At 35.6% G+C, this 20,157-nt stretch overlaps 3 protein-coding genes across 4 annotated transcripts in view; 1 reads left to right on the forward strand and 2 right to left on the reverse strand.

The window, feature by feature from the left end:
* The window catches only part of LOC120628384 (fatty acyl-CoA reductase 1), a 31,998-nt gene extending 27,223 nt beyond the window's left edge, over positions 1–4,775 (reverse strand). Inside the window, exon 1 of the mRNA XM_039896730.1 lies at positions 4,606–4,775. The gene's annotated coding sequence lies outside the window, so the exon portion shown is untranslated. The remainder of the gene's footprint in view (positions 1–4,605) is intronic.
* Positions 4,776–9,511: 4,736 nt separating this feature from the next.
* LOC120628388 (BLOC-1-related complex subunit 5) lies at positions 9,512–15,022 on the reverse strand. Of its 2 annotated transcripts, none has more exons than XM_039896737.1 (7): positions 14,838–15,022; positions 14,113–14,223; positions 12,621–12,790; positions 12,377–12,452; positions 11,509–11,621; positions 10,080–10,214; positions 9,512–9,853 (listed from the first exon to the last, which is right to left on the reverse strand). In XM_039896737.1, the coding sequence occupies exons 1-7, from the start codon at positions 14,929–14,931 to the stop codon at positions 9,764–9,766; spliced, it is 789 nt and encodes a 262-aa protein (XP_039752671.1). In that variant the 5' UTR covers positions 14,932–15,022; the 3' UTR covers positions 9,512–9,763. The 2 variants fall into 2 exon arrangements, with proteins under 2 accessions (XP_039752671.1, XP_039752670.1); XM_039896736.1 differs by having other exon boundaries at positions 14,113–14,226.
* Positions 15,023–15,475: 453 nt separating this feature from the next.
* LOC120628389 (ubiquitin-fold modifier-conjugating enzyme 1) lies at positions 15,476–18,136 on the forward strand. Its single transcript, XM_039896738.1, has 4 exons — positions 15,476–15,707; positions 16,488–16,619; positions 17,501–17,668; positions 17,783–18,136. The coding sequence occupies exons 1-4, from the start codon at positions 15,585–15,587 to the stop codon at positions 17,867–17,869; spliced, it is 510 nt and encodes a 169-aa protein (XP_039752672.1). The 5' UTR covers positions 15,476–15,584; the 3' UTR covers positions 17,870–18,136.
* The last annotated feature ends 2,021 nt before the right edge of the window (positions 18,137–20,157 follow it).

Consider the following 20,157-nt stretch of genomic DNA (forward strand, 5'->3'; position numbering starts at 1 on the left):
GGTCACGGAATAGTGCACTTTTAGAAAGCTGGGACAGAGAAATTAAAAAAACTGAAGGATTAAACTGAAAAACTGTAGCTCTAGACAGGAAGTTGTGGAAAAGTCTAGAGGAGGCCTGTACTCGGAGATAGATCCTTAAACAATAATATATTTGTTAATTTGTTACTAATATTATCAATAAATCAATTAATTTAATATTGTTTTTATTGTAATAAATAATAATGTATCAAGAAAATTACAAACCCATCCAATTAAAATGTTTGTCAACCAGAAAGATTTTGAGGATAAAAAAAAGCTTTTTTAAATTAAAATTAAATGTAAATCTACGCTCCTCTAAATGAAATGTTTTTGTTGGCATGTTAGTTAGTTAGAGGTTTGCGATGCAATAAGTAATGCGCGTTTTTCTAAACTTCATTTTTTTTTTTTGTTTATATGTCTACATCTTTATTCAGTACTAGCTGTTCCCTGCGGTTTCTTCCGCGTTAACTAAGAGTGTTATATTAACGCAGATGCCTTACTCATCCCCCTACAATACGTCGCGTACTATAAATTTTTCATTATATCCATATTAGTTGTGGAAACTATATTGGTTTATGTTATATAAAAATGCGACATTACTTTTATGTGAAATGGTACTGTTTTTTTCCCCTGAAAAGTTAAAATAAATAAATAAACAAATTGACCAATCTTAGTGGCTCCAAAATTGCCCAAGAAATCTTGTTATCAAAACATATCAAACCCAGCAATAATTTATGTACCTTGGTACCTTACGCAGAAGATATGCAATTTTCAATAGTTTACGACCATTTCTGAAAAGACGATTGTTTAAATATCTGTTCTGTAATATAATATACCCCATGCCAAAAATAGTTTGTCCTCTTAGTGAGATCCGAACATATAACCTTTTCGATTGGATACCGTTGAACTATTACGACTTCCATTGTTTTGTATTACGTAGGTACAGCGAAAATAATAAATTCTCAACACGTAATATGACAAGGTCAAGAACGTCAGTATACTTGATTACCTATCATTAATTTAGCCGGTAAGTACAGAAGGGGTTATCCCCCAAAACATATATTTTATTCACAAACATATATTTTTGAAATCGTCACGTAAGGAAAACGTGTTATGCGTCCGATGAGATGGAGATTTCTACTAATAAGCACATACTTCTGTATTAGCTGTACCAGTACTTATGAAACTAAAGTGTAAGATTTATTATTTTGCTTTGATTGATTTGATTACTGGAACCATCTACCAGTCAGATTTAAATTTTATTTTGAATTAACGCCCGTCCCCATTTGTTTAAAAGCAATTATATTGTTATATAAATTGTTTTAAAATAATAACAATGAATGAATGAATATATGAATACAATATTATTGCACATAACAAAAAGTGCATTAAAAAAGAAATGTACTAGGTATACAGTTTGGCGGTATCTATCTGTTAAGTGAGTAACAATATTTTTACTTAACAGATAGGTATACAACGTTACGTAATATTACGTAATTACGAAATACCTACACTTTTATACAAAAAAAACTGGTGGTACTAATAAGATGTAAAAAAAAAGCTTACAATGCATAGGTAAGTATAGCAATCTTGAAAATAGTGAGTTACACCGCTTTAGCACGTACTGAATAATGAATGAGGTGAATTATTATGTCCGTGTTTCCCGACGTGATTATTGAATCTAAAACAAGTAGCGATATAGGTAAGCGAACGTACCAACCAATCGAAATATTTAAGTCATAAGTGATCTTTTTGTAAACCACGTATTTATCTGTCTGCCTGTCTGAGCGCCAGACATCCAGTAATAAAAATGGCATGAAACTAAAAAACTAGGTACCTACTAGTTTTGCGCAATTAAAATATGATTTTTTTTATAGAAATCTATAAATTGTCACAAATTGTATGCCGACAAAGTACCGGAGAACCGCTTACGCATGTCAGACAAAACACTCGTACATGATACAAAACATGGAGGTTAGCTATAAATCTTTTCAGCGTATTTATAACACGAGTTAAAATTTAGTTCGAATTTGATTTCTGTTATTATATTATTAATTTCAGTTTTTTTTTTGTCCATGAAGGTCTAGGTTTTTATTTGATATAATAATTGACAGACTAAGCAGTAGACCCACCTAATGTTTTAAACCATCGTCTAAAAAAGGAGCATCATTTCGCAGGTCATGCCTAGAACACTTTTTGTAACGTGTCGCCCTGTGTCCATCAATTAAGGTAATACCTTAATTGATGGACACAGGGCAACCACACTCTTTAAGACCGAAGCACAGAATGGCAACAATTCTGTTTTGCGGCAGAAATGGTGTACCCCAGACGAGCTGTCTTAAAAAGATCAACTACTACTAAAGTTTATCACTGACACTCATAGGATAGGATTTAAAGCAAAGTTTATTTGGTAGGTACCACGCCATGGAAATGCGGAATTTTTAAAAAAGCTTGGTAACCGATAGTCGGGCCTGTTACTCTCTGATAAATAACTCAGCGTTCTAACTGCTAGCCTATAAAACGACCTTGTACTATCATTATCACGGCCTACTATTTTAATCACGCAACATAGGCGGTTTAAATTATAACCATCTACAAAACTAGGTCGAAATATCAACAAATCACATGGTTGGCAATATCAGATTTGAAATAAAATTTTAAAGGTTGGCCATACCTATCTGCAAAAAGCTGCTTTCACGTCAAAAATTTGCAAGAATGCGTTGAAAAACCCTCGCTACACATGTACCAATAGGTGTTCTGCAATCTTTAAATACTTGGTTGATCTAATATGACTATGGATCGCGTGATCCTGAACACCACGGCCACTAACTTTAATTATTAGGTTTTTTGTCAAAAAAATCTGAGGTAAAACGTGTATGGAGTTAAAAAAGTCTTCACCCTCGGACGTTAAAGAGTACACGCGTCTGTATCGGGTTTTAGATCAAACTTTAAAAAAAAACATATCTCTGACTCGCAGTAGCAGTAGTTACTTCGGTTATGTTAAATTCAATTCAAGCAAATTTGGCCTTTTCCATTTTAAATTGAGGGCACGTTTTAGTATGCAACGGTCTGGAATCAAAACCGATCATGTTAACTAATGCAATAATTATATTAGTAAATAGTAAAAATTTCCACTATTACGTTATAGATAATTGTTTACACTTAAATAAATACAGACACGAAAAATATTATCTTTAAAACCCTTACTTGGCAGTCGGGTTAAAAATAAGCTTTCGTATGTTTGTGTTTACGAAACTCACAACTTTTTTTATCTTTAATCTACGCCAGAAGGGATTAAAAAGAGGACGATAGTTTGCATGAAAATCGGTAAATTTTCAAGTTTTGGGCATTTTGTTAAAATTAAGAAGCATATATTTCACAGATTTTGAATATACGGCTAGTATTTCCATAAAGTGTGAAATAGGGAATAAAAGTTTTTATGTAAGTCTTTTCTTTTTCACGATTTTTAAATTTATATTTACGAAAATTGGTATTTTGGATCTCATATAAAAGTAAAAGAGTAGGTTGGTACATGTTCTGGATATTCCGCTCGAAGAATTAAAAAGAGGATAGAAGTTTGTTGAAAAGTCTTACATTAATCAGTTATACGTACGTACGTACGTTGGATAACCAACAATTTGGTATAATTGCTTTCAGCTTGGCCTGAAAAATTTCGCTGACATCCGTGATAGTAGTGTCCTTACTTACCTATAATACAATAAACTAGCATAATATTAAGTTCTTAACGAATCTTATTAATCAGGTACTCACCTATTTATAGTTAAGAAAGGTTACCAAGGGAATGTGGTTTAACTACAAACAGTTTACCTAATTCTAGTTAATTTTGAGAATTGACCCAAGGTCGTCTTGCAGAACGCAGATGTCTCTGAAAAGTCGGTCAGGTTACGTAAAACTTAACTTGCAGAATTACTTAGGTTAGTTAGGTTCCTATCCTCGCATTTAGTTATCTATATATTTAAGTGAAAGAATAAAATGTATTGTAGTGTAGTAGTGCGTATGTAGGTACTCATAAAGTATAGTTTTTACATATTATATTGGACAACTATTTTAGTTAAACATTTGTAACTCACACTTCAAGTTATGTTTTAAAGTTATTATTCCCTTATGTATTTAATTATTTAGGTACCTCACCATACATTAGGTAACTTTCCCATAAGTTTATTTTAAGTTTAAATCTTAAAACATTTCTTAATGTGTCAATCTGTATTAATTCCAATGAAAATATGGATGAGTTTTTTATTACATGTTGGCGAAACTTTTATGATTTAAATCTTGAACTTTATGTTAAATGGGTACAGGGCTAATATATATTTTTAAATATTTGTGATAATTTAAAAAAAAACCGAAAATATGTAAAAACCTAGATAGAATACGTAGGAACAAGCCTATCTTAAATTATCACTAATTAAGTATTTATTCCTTTTTAATTTAACGCAGAACCAAAGGACTACGAAATGAAAATCATGATAACTTTATGAAAATATTTTAAAGAAACACATCTCCAGTTTCTCGAAATATTTGTTTATAAATATTAAAATAATATTGTATATATTTTTAATCACTTACCGATAATATTTCACGGGAAAAACAAAAACGCGTTAAGGCCTAACGTTGGAAAAACGTGAACTGAAGTGTGGACCGACAAAGTTTTGCAACTCCTCGCTCAACCGCTAACGTAATTGTGATTGCATTAGAATTTAAATTCACTATTTCTTACTTAGCCGGCAAAATGGCCCACGTTCAAAAAGGGAGTTCTGTATAGTCCTGGTAGGCTTAAGAAGTTGCAACATAAAGTCGAGAAGAAAAAAACTTTTTTTTTTTTGGTTAGACAGAAAAAAACGCTCTGACCTCAGTAGATTGTAGGATCATTACTGAACTCAACTTTACTTCCATTATGTATTTAGTGTTTTTTTGTTTATTAAAGTCGTTTGTCCCGAATAAAGACTTCGCGAGAAGGAAAACTTGTAACTTTCCGCGTCACGCCATCTATCGACTGATGCTATGACTAGAAGGTGTTCATACTTAACCTTATTTTCATGACCGCCCTGGCGCAGCGGTAAGCTATGTGGTTTTAAGTTGGAGGTCCCGGTTTCTATTTCCGGCAGGGGCTATTTGGGAGTTTATTATTGCAGAAATTTCTCTCGTCTGGTCTAGTGGGATACTTCGGCCGTGACTAGGTACTACCGTACTGACAGTAACGTGCCGCTAAGCCATTTAGCGTTCCGGTAGGATATCACGTAGAAACCGATTATGGGAATTTTAACCGTTATTGGTTAAATATACTATACCTACCATACTCCATAACAGGTAAGCCCTATCATCATAAACTGCATCATTACTTACCACCAAGTGAGAACTTGTAGCGTAATAAAAAAAGAAAAGAATGGTCTATTAGTCTACCCACGCTATAACTACGTGACTAAGAACTTAGTCAAATGTTCGTTGGTCATAAAACTACAATTATTTATTTTTAAAGTATCTTAGAAAAAGTTTGTGTGCCAGATAGGCATACAACCACCTTCCCTCTACCTAGTACCTACCTACCTTTATGTTATGAATGTTAGTCAGTGAATTACACTAGGTATACACTTGTATTTTCCAATAAACACGTTAATGCGCAAGAGCATAAAAACCAATTTAAGACAGCTTACAGCATAACTTGTAGCATAAACCAGAACTGAGAGCTGGAAAGTTAAAAAAAATCTACATACCCGCTGGAGCGTGACCTCTTTGAACAGATTTTCGGAAATAATAAGGTAGGTTAGTACTCAAGGTGAGTGTTATGACGTGAGTTGAATGGCCGTTATCCGTTCTTCTAATTCCTAACCTGGTAATAGCAATGTAATGCTATTATGCAATACTGAGATAATCATGACGACTAAATGTCTGGAATTTTTTACTAGTATTTTGGCCTTCTTTCTACATTGTTTTGCTTGGTAGAAATCAGTGGAGGCTTTAGACTGACACAGGTACTCACTGGGCATGGTTGTTTTGGGGAGTACTTGTGTCGGATCGGTCGCGAGGCAACACCGCGATGTTACCATTGTGGGGAGAATCAGGACACAGCACAGCATACCCTTGCGGAGTGTTCTGCATGGAATCCAGAGCGCGTTGCCCTAGTCAGTCACGTTGGGAGCGTTGCTCTTGCCGTTTAACATCAATTTCATCATTTACGGGTAGGACAGCAGCTTGCCGTAGCCATAGCGAGGCAAATGAGGTCGGGGGAATATAATATTTCTCCCGGGACGAGCTCTACATGCGCTGTACGAGGGAGGCACCGGTGCGTTCTTAGGAGATCCCGGAGCCTCCCAATTATGTGCCGAGGATGGCCACCGAGGGGGTTTTAGTGGGAAGAAATCCCACATAACCCGATCTTCCCTGAGGTCGGGTAAATTTGAAGATTTGCCCCCCCCGATAACACAAAAAAAAGGTATGTCTATGTACCTACGCATATTATTAACGGAAAATGGAATGTGTATAGCGGCAAAAAAGCTGCGCGAATCCTGACGAAATTTAGCAGTATAGCTAATAATAGCGATAGCTTGCATTCATAATCATCACGGGTCTCATTCCACAATGAGGAGAGGTAAAGACCGTAATGGCCCTGTGCGGATTGGTGGACTCCACACACCTTTGAGAACAGTATGGAGAACGCTCAGGCATGAAGATTTCCTCACGATGTTTTCCTTAACCGTTGAAGTGATATTTTAACTGCTTAAAACGCACATTACCTACTTTGAAAAGTTAGAGGTGTGCTGGGATTCGAACTCGGGCCCCCGAAAGTCAAGTCGAAGTCCTACCCACTGGGCTATCACCGCTAAATATAGCTTGTATTACAATTTTTTTTTTTAATATTTTTTATTACGCGAAAACTAACTTTCCTACAGGATTTTCAAAACACATTGGTGCCGATTCTGTTGTGCCTAGACAAACCTCTAAGCTCATTTACACGATGTATACTTACTAAAAGTTACAGCAAACAAAAGTAATAAGATATCAATAGGCGATGTCAATAGTTTTGGCTTCAACCTCACCGTTTCGGCGATCACCGGCGCCTCACCTTTAATTTTTCAGGGTTATGTGCTTTTTCTTGCGTTACGGTTAAGAAAAAACGTCGTGAGGTAAACTACTCGCCTGAAAGTACTCTCAGTGTTTTCAAAGAGGTGTGAAATCTGAATTGTTAAAAAAAACAAAATTTAGTTAAGTATATATTTTTTATTGAGCGAAATAAATATACCTAACATAGTAACATAATTTTTCATACATAGTAAACAATGTAGAATCGGTGATAGCCCAGTGGGTACGTACTCGACTTACCTTTCGGGGGGCCAAGTTCGAATCCCAAACCTCTAACTTTTGTAAGATATGTGCGTTTTTTTAAAACTACATGCCTGAGAGTTCGCATAATGTTCTCTAAGGTGTGTGGAGTCCACCAATACACTGGACCGGCGTAGAGGACCACGGCCTTAACCCCTTCTCATTGTGGGGAGACACGTGCCCTGCACAGGGCCGTGAATAAACAATGTTTTTATGCATGTATAAAGTGCCCGCCACTCAAAATCAGGTTACAGGTTAAAAGACAGCTTGGTCGAAATTTTATAAGGTTAATAAGATTTTTAACAATTGTGAAAATAATTATAACTTCATTGATTAAATTTTTAAAATAAATAATTAATATTACAATAAATAATTAATATTATATTTGACTTACCACGGAATGCTCATGGCAATTCATGTCAGGGGATAATATGTATTTTATTATCAATACAAAATTCGGTTCAAATGACTACTTTCGGAAAAGATTCAACAGCTTTTGAAATTCATGGCGTTATAGTCCGGTCAAATAAGCCCCTAAGTGAAGCTACAATACAATATTCGCAAAGCTAAAAATTTGTATCAATGTTTTTAACACCATTGTTTTAAAGCTCAAAGTTTAAAATTCCACGGCTAATGCTTTTAGCAGAACGTTTGTGAATCTTCAATACGGAATTTTCTACTTTAAAATTAGTTGTGTAAGGTAAATTTGCTATGACTGTATAATATTAAAGTTAGATAGCCACTGCGGAAAGTTGCCACTAAATAACCTATGAAATAAATATTTCTCAGTCTAAAACAAAGTTTTTAATATATTATTAGTATTATTAAATTCTTTATTGCACACACAAAAACAAATTACAAAAGAAACAATGGAGAAAACTTTAAAAAAAGGCTAGTTTAAGTTTGCAACGGCGGTCTTATCGCTAAAGCGATGTCTCCTAGACAACCTTTTGAACGGATTGGTGCGTCAATAAACTTCGAATACTTAGTGTACAAAAATGGTTTGGGCGTTACTTGATGTCAACTGTGGCTAGCTTATAAAGAACTAGCGGTTGCCCGCAACTTCGTCTGCGTTTGATTTTGTTTTTTGTTGTAGTTCTAAAAACTAAGGAGTTTGCTGCTGTTCACTGAGGAGTTCTGTCCTCTATCTCCAACCACATTCATTAGATCTACACAAAGTTTGGGCAAAATGAAATACATATTATAACCTCTATAGTACAAAAACAATTATTTAAATCGGTTATAATTTGTCGGAGTTATGGTTTAAATCGTCAAACACTTTCATTCCCTCTCAAAAAAAAGTATCCTATATTACTTCTAATACTTCCAAGAATATGTGTACAAAGTTTCATGAGGATCGGTTAAGTAGTTTTTTCGTGAAAGCGTAACAAACAAACTTACATTGACTTTTATAATAAAGTCAAAGTCAAAGTCAAAAATATCTTTATTCAAGGTGGCACTTTTGATGCGTACATAAGAACCACACGGTAGTGAGATGATGGCGATAACCTAACCTAACCTAATATTAGTAGGGATAGCTCTGTTATTTTAGCAGTTCGTCTAGTGATCTTATGACGTAAATCAAAAACCCCCCCAGCACGGCCAGCATAGGCTGGAGACAATTATATCCATGGGGAATGGATAATAATTTATCTTCTCCCACAGCTTTATCAACTCTCAGAGAAATGGCGCACAAGTGGAAATAATATATGTGTAATAATAAAGGGGGGTAAACTTCTTCTATTCCATGTTCCCCTGCTTTAGCAGATGGGCACGTTAATTATATACCTTGTCAGGGGATATAATTTTTGTCTCCCGCCTGTACTAGCCGTGCTGCAATTAGGAAACGCTTCTTTCGGAGCATTTATTACATATATATAGATGACCGATTGGCGCATCGGGCAGCGGCCCTGCTTTCTGTGTCCAAGGCCGTGGGTTCGATTCCCACAACTGGACAATAGTTGTGTGATGAACATAAATGTTTTTCAGTGTCTGGGTGTTTATCTTATATATTACAAGTATTTATGTATGTTATTCATAAAAATTATTCATCAGTTACCTTAGTACGCATAACACAAGCTACGCTTACTTTGGGACTAGATGGCGATGTGTGTTTTGTCGTAGTATATTTATTTATTTATTTTAAATAAAAATACCATAACGACATATATTTATATTTTACGCCATTCACTTCGTATTCAGAGCGCACTAACAGATTTACGGATCCTGTATTCGGTAAGAATGTATCGAAAGATAATTTTGATATCGCTTGTCTCAAGCCGCACTTAAAACTACATCTTATATACATAATAATTGAATACTATTATAAGCTTAATGAGTAAATACATTTCATTTAATAATATTTTTTTTTTATCTATAATTGTCTAAGAGAATTATTGTGACATTTCTATGAGCCTTTTTGTTCACTCCATACGAACGGTTCTAAACGCTTGTTTTCTGGTAACAGTTGGTTCAACTCTTCTATATCTTGAAGGTTCTGAAACAAAAATGTTAATTTAAGATAAATGTTATAAAAGGGAACTACCTTGGTTAGTATTATCGGGGTCCTTACTACAGTCATTTAAAACAGTATTATAAATATATATATATAGGTACTAATATGACTGATGAATACTATACATAAATACTTATGGCATACATATAAACACCCAGACACTGAAATACATTAATGTTCATCACACAAAATTGAATGGAATATTTACCTGATTCAGCAAGGAATTACATCTGGACAGCTGGTGAGCCACTTCTCTCACTCGGGACAATCTCTCCGCGTTTCGCGCGTTGTTTCTCTGTTTCTCTACCGCGATTGAATAGAGACGGGTGATTTCTGTGTCCGCCTACAAAGATAAAGGAAGTTTTATTTTTTTATTCCTCTACAAGTGAGCACTCGAATGTAATCCCACCCGATGGTAAGAATCTAAGATGGTAATTGGCTAACCTATTAGATGTATCGCAGTTAAATTCTAGTCATACTCCTAATCGGTTTCGACGCGACATCGTACCGGGACGCCAAATCGCCGTCAGTAGGCTCGTATGGAGCCACGGCCGAAACCTGCTGGAATGTGAGAGCAGAGAAAATTCAGCAATTTTAAATTCCAATGCCTACTGGGGATAGAACATAGACATCGGTGCAATGATCCAACACCGCCAGGGAGGACGCAAAATGGCTTGACGGCGCGTCGTTGACAGAAGAGTCGTAACTAGCCACGGCCGAAGCCTGTTGGAATGTAGGACGAGAGCAGAGCAGAGAAAAATCAACAATTATAAATTCACAAACTGCACCGGGGATAGAACAGACATCGGCGCCTAAATCCACCACTACGTGACTATATCAGCTTTATGATTGTCCCACAACTGGCAACCTGCCTAGTAGCAGTGAGGGATATCTACAGAACTAGCACTGCTTCACCATTACTAGGTGTATAACTGTATAGTGTACTCACTCTTTATAGTCGTAAATATAATAGTGTTATTTAAACACAATAGTACGTGGAACGCTATTTGTTGTAAACACTGGTGATTACACATACAAAGTTAATTTATCCACTACGTGTTGCTTCTACCGCTGCCGATACTCAACTGATCCCCGCTCTTTCTTTCTTTTTCAGTTGGACACTTGCCGAAAACCCTCTGAGGGGTTGCTACGGTGTCACCGGGGGAGTGGGGCGAGCGCGAAAGCTCGCCATGAGAAGAGCCCCAGGGCTCGACGACATCGGGGGGAAGGTGGGAGACGTCAACCCGACTCGGACCTCGGCTCGGTTCGATGTTTATCTGACTGTTTGTGTACTTTTGGACTTATCATTGTTTAGTCCAAACGCTACCGTGACCGTGGTAAGGGTCCACGTCGGGCCCTCGATATCCGGCGAAGACGCTGTGTTAGCTGTGTGTTGTGATGTGTGTGTGCGTATATGTGTGTGTGTGTGTGTATATGTGTGTGTGTGTATGTGCGCATGTGTGTATGTGTGTGCGCATGGGTGTGTGTGTGTGTGCGCGCGCATGTGTGTGTGTGTGTGTGTGTGTGTTCATGTGTGTGTGTATGTATATGTGTGTGTCCCAGTGTTCTTTTAAAACCTTTTAATTATATTACACAAAAATGTAAGTTTTTTTGAAACCTCAGATACGTCTTCTTACCTCTTTAACTTTATTTGCAAGACTACTCTCCTCGGCAGCTAGGGGGTGAGCGCAGGCGGCTAAATGTGCTTGAATCCTTGTCGCCAGGCGGACCCAAGGTCTGCAGTCAAGACCTGGAAACGTATATTAGACATAGAATACCTTTTCCTATATATACAGCGTGTTAATGAATACAGAAATATTACTTCATAGGCTTTAAAGTTACATTATTTACTGTCTCTGAGACTTATCTGTGAAACCGAAACGATACTAATTTGAGACAACCACACAGTAGTTTTTGCTGAGGGAAATCAGATACAGCCCTAACATCACATGCAAAATTAAAATCAAGTGACTCCTGTCACTTTATTAGGTACGCGTCGCGTAGAGTAGGTACTATACGCGTGTCGATCTTTAATCTTCAATAGGGTTGTCATAAATAAACACTTCAATTTTGAAAAATGAATTTGCTTCTTTTGTAATACTATTTTTACAAAGTTTTTGATTCCTTATAGAATATACTTATGTACTCTTCAACTGTATTTTATTATTTGGTTACACGTTATATATTATTAAAGATCGGGACCGGACCGAACCATAAGACATAGACATATGCTGTCGTAGACAAGAAAAACCCCCGATTTTTAAACATTCTGCATTTATGCTATGATCCTTTTGGTCTTAGCTTGATGATAGCCTGAGGGCTATCCAATACTGAAATAATTTCTCAAATAGGACCAGTAGTTCCGTGATCATCACGTTCAAGTAAACAAACAAACTCTTCAGCTTTATATATTAGTATAATATTTATAAAATAGTAATAATAATATTCCTTTAAATATTAATACGAGCACCTATGAATTTAAAAATGTATTGAATTTGTACAAACCTTCCAAAACCTCAGGATCTCTTGCACCCGGCAAACCAAGTGTACCTCTCATTATTGGTAAAAATGTTGGTATTTCCTAGTTAACAGAAAAAAAATAATTATTTAAAAATTAAAGCTTGAGTTCGTTACAAAAACCAGTATTGGGGCAAAGAAGGCATTGCATCACTAAACAAGAAGGTATATTTAAAAAATAACATTTTCTGTACATGTTTGACTATTTTTCTGTAATCTATGATTTTTTTACCTGTAGCCTCCTAATATCCTCATCTAATTGAGTATCAGTTGCTGGTTTAACAACTACAATATCCCTGGCCCTCTTGTTTTTCCTAGCTTGAAGACTTAGCTGTCTCCTCTGCAGAAGTGATTTCTTACTGTCCACAGTTCTCTGAGATTTACCAGAGTTTTTTGGTGAATCTGGACAAATCAAATAATATTCTGTTAACAATGATCTGAGAGTAGTGATAACCCAGTGGGTAGGACTTCAACTTCACTTTCGAGGGGCCGAGTTCGAATCCCAGCAAGCACCTCTAACTTTTGTAAGTTCTGTGCTTTTTAAGGAATGTGTTTTTTTTTTATAAGTATGGAAAGTTTGTATCTGCTATCAAAAAATGCACTAGAATGTGTTTTTTTTTTTCTTTCTTAGATTACCTTTTTGAAAATGAGCAATCTTTTTTGCGTTATTAACTTATTGTAACTAGTATTACTTAGTAAAAGTTACTTTTATATAATTAAACAAAACTCCCGTATCATTATGATAATTTTAATTAATAGTGAAAACTTTATTGGCATATGTAAGATTTATAATTAAGTTTGTCCATTGTAACAATGTATTTGTAGTAAATTAAAAAAAAAAAAAAAAAGGAACTAAAATATTGCATGCTTCAACAGTGAAGGAAATCATTGTGAGGATACCTGCATGCCTGAGAGTTCTCTATAATTTTATCAAAGGCATATAGGCACCAATCCTCACTGGGCCAGCGTGGTGGACTGTCTCATTGTGGGAGGAGACACGTGCCTACTCTTTAGTTTCACTATGAAGTGAAATAGTAAAGCAAAACGTAAACCAAAAAGTAATTGAATAATAGCAAAAATAGTTATCAACATTATTAGCATATATACTGTGTATTAGAGATGGATGCATATACAGCATAGTAGTATGACAGCCGATAGGGGCAGCCGGAAGTGACTGATTCCAATGACTGATGATTGATGAACATGAATGTTTTTGAGGGTCTCGGCGTTTATCTGTATATTATTCATGAAAATATTCATCAGTTATCCTAGTAGCCATAACTTTTGGGCTAGATAGCAATGTGTGTTATTTATTTTATCATCAATCAATATTTTTGCAACACTAGAGTGAACCCACCACACACACACACTAGAGTGGTGGACAAGATTAATAACAGGATGACTTTTTTTTTAAACTGTAGATTAAAAAAAAAGACAAGAATAGACAACAATCTTACCTGATGGAAAGTAAAGATGTGGCCTAAAAAGGGGACACGCTTGAAGATGCCTGTTCACTCTTGTTTTAAAGATACCCAGGTTGTAAGAATTAGGAAACACAGAACTCGGAAGGGTGTTCCAAGCCCCAGCCATGCATGTATGAAAAGAAGATGCAAATTGCTTTGTGCGAGTTTTTTGGTGTCTAACTCAACCAAGTGGTAGTTCACCTGTCATGATAATTATTTGTGTGTATTGTAATATTATGAAGTTTTAATCAAAAAGCATACCTCCAATGGGTCTGTCCACAGTGTATGATATGTATGGTAGCTCAGAGTCTGAACACATACTTGCACCCGGAGAGTTATTACCACTAGCTGTCGCCTCATTTCCTCTCCTTGCTTCTAAAACAAAACAATTTAAATATACAAAGACACTGCCGGAATATGTAAACCGCATAATCGGTCAAATTATTTGGAATACAGTGGAAAAGATTCTAAATGCACATAATATGGAATACCAAATGAATATTCTGTGCATCTCCAGTGATGATGCAGTTTAATATGGTAGCGGTTATCCTGTTAGAGGTATAGATATACCATTAATCATTAACTTTATTGGTTTATAGGCATACTGAATGCTAAATCACTTGTTGGTACACAATTGCCAGACCAGAACAGAGAGGAGTCAGATATAATAAATTCTTTCCACAATGCTTAGATTACCGAAAAGATGTCCTGGATTCGATTACCGAGTCAAACAAAAAAATGCGGGGTAAATATGGGGATTTTCTGGAAATTTTCGGTACCCACGAATCAGGAGTTGGGAGGTTGACGTCGTCTACACCCGTACCTTGGACAGCTTGTTACAATGTCAGTGATTGTTATGATATGGATCTAATATGATAGAGGAGCCCTGTGCCCAGCAGTGGGACATAAGACGTAGCCATAGATGATTATGATTTATGATACAAATGAAACTCTTAGGGTAATGGGAGTTTTAAATCATGCATTACCTGTGAAATTAGAAGTGGCTATTGTGTGACCTCTTCGGACCGGAGGAGCACGTTGGGGCTGTTTCTTTGGAGGCATAGACTGTTCCGAACCCATGATATTTTTAATAAAATTCACTTTGTCTAATATTATTTATTGTGTTATCGATTTGCAAGATGTTACCAGTACAAGTTACTAGTACCACAGAATAGACTAACAGCACAGAACAGTAAATAAATAACTAAAAAATAAATAAATAATAAAATTTGGAATTAAATATAAAGATTTTTTTCTGGTCATTAATCTGTGGTAAATAGATAGACCACAAGGTAAAGACATAAGTACGGTCCTTTCATCTTTACTTGATGCGTGAACTAATTTGCAGTAAATTTAAAGTTAAGGATGTTTATGTTTATTTATATAAACTTAAAGAATAGTTTGTATTTTAGCTCTTTCGAAAATTAAAACCATATAAAGTTATGAACGCACAAATGCAGAAACAGCAACCAAAGTATAGTAGAAAAGCTAGTAACAAATTTACCAATACGACGCATCAAGGTAAGTTCAACACACTATAGCTTCAGCAAGTGCTACATAAAAATAAATATAAAGTCCACAGATTAAACAAAGTAATTCAATCGCAGTTTGTACCATAGTTTGTAGTGAGTGGTCGACAGTAAACGTCATCAATAGTAACTCGTAAACTTTCTATTTCTTCAACAATATTTTTATTTTTACTCTTAAGAAATCTATGAACAAATCGTCCAAAAATGGTAGATGAGGGCACAAGGAAGACTTTAAGCAGCATACCTTTAATGAAAACGAAAGCGGGACCCAGGGACAAAGAGTTATGGACGACACGGTTAAAAGAGGAATATCAGGCTTTAATAAAGGTAATTACTTCATTCTAAGCCAACCGAACCCAGTGGGTAGGAGCTCGACTTCACTTTCAGCGTCCGAGTTCGAATCCCAGCACGCAACTCGAACCAAATATCACTTTGCTTCAAAGGTGAAGGAAAACATCGTGAGGAAACCTGCATGCCTTAGAGTTCTACATAATGTTCCCAAAGGTGTGTGGAGTCCGCGCCAATCCATCTATGTCCTTCTCATTGTGTGGGAGACCCTTCTCTGTGGTGGGCCAGTAATGGGTTGATATGATGATGATGATGAAGCCAACACATAGGCTTTATATAAAACAATAATAGGCATTATCTTGGTCAAGTTTTGGGCTGCTTGCTTTGGTCTCTTCTTTGTGAAACTAGAACTTGCAATTAGAATACATTTTAATTATAAATGCAGTTTGTTTGTTAGTCTGTTTGCTATTTTTGTTTAACTCAACAGCTGTATCAATCTTGACAAAATTGGTACTAAGAAAGCTTACATGCTGGCGACAATGAACTAATGGATAAAGGAAACTCTTTATCCACTTTTACCATTTGAGCAAACATTGTCAAAAATTTGCATTTGTATTAATTAATGAAAAAGTTTGGCTTTTACTTCTCTTAATTACAAATTACTTTAACACCTGTGACACTTACCACTAATTACAGCTCAGAAGATGAAAACAAAATTTACTTTTTGGTTCTGCAGAGAGTAAAAATCATTAGATTAAAAATAATTAATATTATTTTAAAATTTTATGAATAAGACTAGTTTGTAACAATTTGTTTCAGTATGTTCAAAACAATAAAGAGGCAGACAATGACTGGTTCCGGCTAGAATCTGATAAAACTGGCACACGGTGGTTCGGCAAGTGTTGGTACGTCCATAACCTGCTCAAATATGAGTTTGATTTGGAATTTGATGTAAGTTTATACTTTTATTATAATAACATAATAATATAGTGTTGGAGTAACCTGCAATCTTAATTCTTAAACCTTTGGCACATGTATGTCACATGTGCCAAATTATTACTTTTGATCATATTTGTAATGTTTAGCTTCTTCTCTGGTCTGGCCTGGTGGGAGGCTTTGGTTGTTGCTAGTTACCGCCCTAAAGACAAAGATAAAGACCGTGTGCTGTTAAGCGATTTAGTGTCCAATGTGATGTCGCGTGGAAACCTATGAGGGGTATGACTACCATACTCCCGTTACCACCTAGATTGCATCATCACTTACCACTACGTGAGATTGCAGTCAAGGGCTAACTCATAGTGCAAAATAGAATGTGATCTTTCAGATCCTACTTAGTCAATTATAAAAGGCTAAATGTTAATGGAATGCACATTGCCAGATAAGACGGGTCTCTCAAAACAACTTCCAAGGACTTTTCATTAAAAGCTCTTTCCAAAATTCCCAATATTGAAGTATGTTCACAGAATCATATTTATTTCTTTTGTATAATGATTTTGTTGCTGCAAATGTCACAGTCCCTTTCCACCAAGTCAAAGTCCTTTTCCAGTATGTCCCAGACCTTTTCCAGTATGCCACAGTCCTTTTCCAGTAAGTCACAGTCCTTTTCCTAAGTCATAGTCGTCCAGTAAGTCGCTGCAAGGCAAGTTTGAAGTATCTATGGCTCAGAGCATGCCATTGCAGAGCAGACAATGGTCTACTCCATGATGAATTCATCAGAGCCAAAAATTTAAATGAAACTGCTAAATCCCTAATCCAGCTTTTGGATTTTTCAAACAAACAATCCCACTTTTGAGGTAAAACCTTCATTATGAATAATTCAGCTTTTTTTTTAGATACCCGTCACTTACCCAACTACAGCACCAGAACTAGCTTTACCTGGATTAGATGGCAAGACTGCGAAAATGTACAGAGGTGGGAAAATATGTCTCACGGACCACTTTAAGCCGCTATGGGCTAGGAATGTGCCTAGATTTGGTATCGCACATGCGATGGCTTTGGGTGTAAGTATATCATTTAGTTTTAGACAGACAGAGAAACGCATTCTCTAATTAAAATTTACACATCTACATTCTTATAGAGTAGTTCGCTAGTAAAATACTTTTTTCTTCTTTTAGCTTGGTCCGTGGCTCGCTGTAGAAGTTCCAGAATTAATTGAAAGGGGTGTCGTGAAGTATCAAGAGAAAAGCGAAGAAGCGAAATGAAGTTTTGTATTAATTAAATACTCAATGTTGTAAATATTATACATAATGTAATTTTGTTTTTGTTATATTATGTTGTTATACTTATTTGTATATAATTTTTTTTTTAAGCTTTCTAGAAATCCCAATCTGTGTTACGAAATTTTTCGCAATGTTGCCTGTTGACGAATTTTTACAGTTTTAGAAGAACAGGGTTCCATAAATTTAACCAATAACAACTAAAAACAAACTGTTTATAACCTTTGTTGTTATTGTTCTCAAAAACATATTATAAATTTTTAATATAATTGCTATGTAAGTTTTTAAACTTTGTTTTTTTTTCTTTACAACAGTCCCCATGGTGTGCGCTACACGAATATAGATAAAACACTAAAACAGAATGACTGTTCCAAACTAAGACTTCAAGAATTGTTTTGCATGCGAGGCTATTATAACTAAATTAATGTATTATACAGTGAGCTTACAAATAGTAACATATCAAATCAATGAACTAACATGTAGTTAAAACGTCTAAACAAAAGAATTTCTATATAGATCATATGAAATGGCAAATGATTGATTTTCACCATACTAGCTTGTACCAGCTATAAAGAAAAGCAGTGAATAACGTTACTATCATAATTCTGTTTAATTTTATTTGCATTTTCATGCAATAAAATGGGAACTAAATCGTTTGTCGTAAAAATAAAATCGAACTTTCAGTCGTAAAATTATAAATTGAAAAGGGATTTTTAAAGCCTTCGTTTTACACAAAATTATTTTTTCACTAGACATTACTGACCTAGGTACCCACATAATAAGGTGTTCAGGTTATTTTTTTAATTTCTTTATCATGTAAAGGATTAATAAAAAATACCAGAAAACTCTCGGTTTGTAGTTCCTATCTTTAAAACTAAAAAAAAATGTTCCTAAACGATTCAAAATTCAGTATTAATTTTTTGCATACAAAAAACTTAACATTGCCCTGTGAAACGAAATACATGTGATTCGACAACGTCGCGTAGTCGGGTCAATGACCGCGCGATAGAGTTGTGGTTCGCGAACTGTTGCTGTTACATTACAGAGTAGTAACGAGTAGAGTATGTTAAATATTGAACATTTAATATTTCACAAACTATTGAGTTAAAAAAAAGTCGTAGAAAAGTCGTTGTTAGTTTTAATGCAAACATCTACAGGCTGAGAGATTTCTGGCATTTTTATTTAACCCTGTATATTTTTGCCTTCCAGCTTAGAAATAATAATTTTTATGTGCCCCTTACAGAATGCTACTTAAAAGTCTTTCTGTCATAATCACTCTCGCGTCTTTATTTACCGTAGGAGATTTATATCCATACGTAAGTATAATGTACTTTGCACTTATTTTTTCACTATAGGGGTCAGTGCACTCAACGCTTGCTATGGTATTTTCGTCATTATCATCGTTGCATCGCTTCAACAAACTGACGTCAATCTTTTGTAGGGAGTTCAACCACGATCCTGGGCCGCTTGCTCCGAGCGACTTGCTTGTTGTCTGTCCATCTTATTGGGGGCCTACGCAACGCTGCGTTTACCGGTGCGAAGTCGCCATTTTAGCACCTTGGGGTCCGAACGTCCATCGGTTCTCCGAGCTATGTGCCCCGCCCATTGCCAAATGCCATTAGGATAGTAATTAGCCACGGCTAAAGCCTCTTATCTTTTTCTTCTTCTAAAATTAGACAAACTGTAGAGTCTATTCTTTATTCATTATGCAATTATTAAACTTTTGGATTTATTTGCAGCCAGATGAAGTAAGTTAATTTTAGTAAAATACCCTTTGAGCTTCGAGAGCTGACTTTCAAATCGAATAATCCGCCAGAGGAATTAATTTGATAGATTTCAGCATAACGAACCAAATTTTAAAACAAAACAGATCCTTTCGAGGTCGAGGATCAGCCGTCATAAGCATTATTACTCTTGTGTATTTTCTATCTCTTAGGTTCACTGAATGTTCACTTATTAACACATTTTTTTTTTCAAATTGCCTCACTGATATTTCTGCTTAATGAAGCCTATACGCACATTTCTATGTAATACATACCTATACACTATACAGTACATTTATGTACCTACATAAAAATAAACAAACGTATCAGCCTATAAGTACGTGTTGAATGGAACCTACATATCGAACCTATTGCAGGCTGGTGAAACTCCTGAAACTCCAGTAAGTACCTGCTTACTAAAGTTACTTCCAATCAAATCATTAATTCTTCTATGCACCCTCCATCACCAAATCATCACCTTAGGTCCCTCGCCGCGAACAATAAATGATT

The sequence above is a fragment of the Pararge aegeria genome, chromosome 12 (assembly GCF_905163445.1).
Source record: "Pararge aegeria chromosome 12, ilParAegt1.1, whole genome shotgun sequence".
Lineage (NCBI taxonomy): Eukaryota > Metazoa > Arthropoda > Insecta > Lepidoptera > Nymphalidae > Pararge > Pararge aegeria.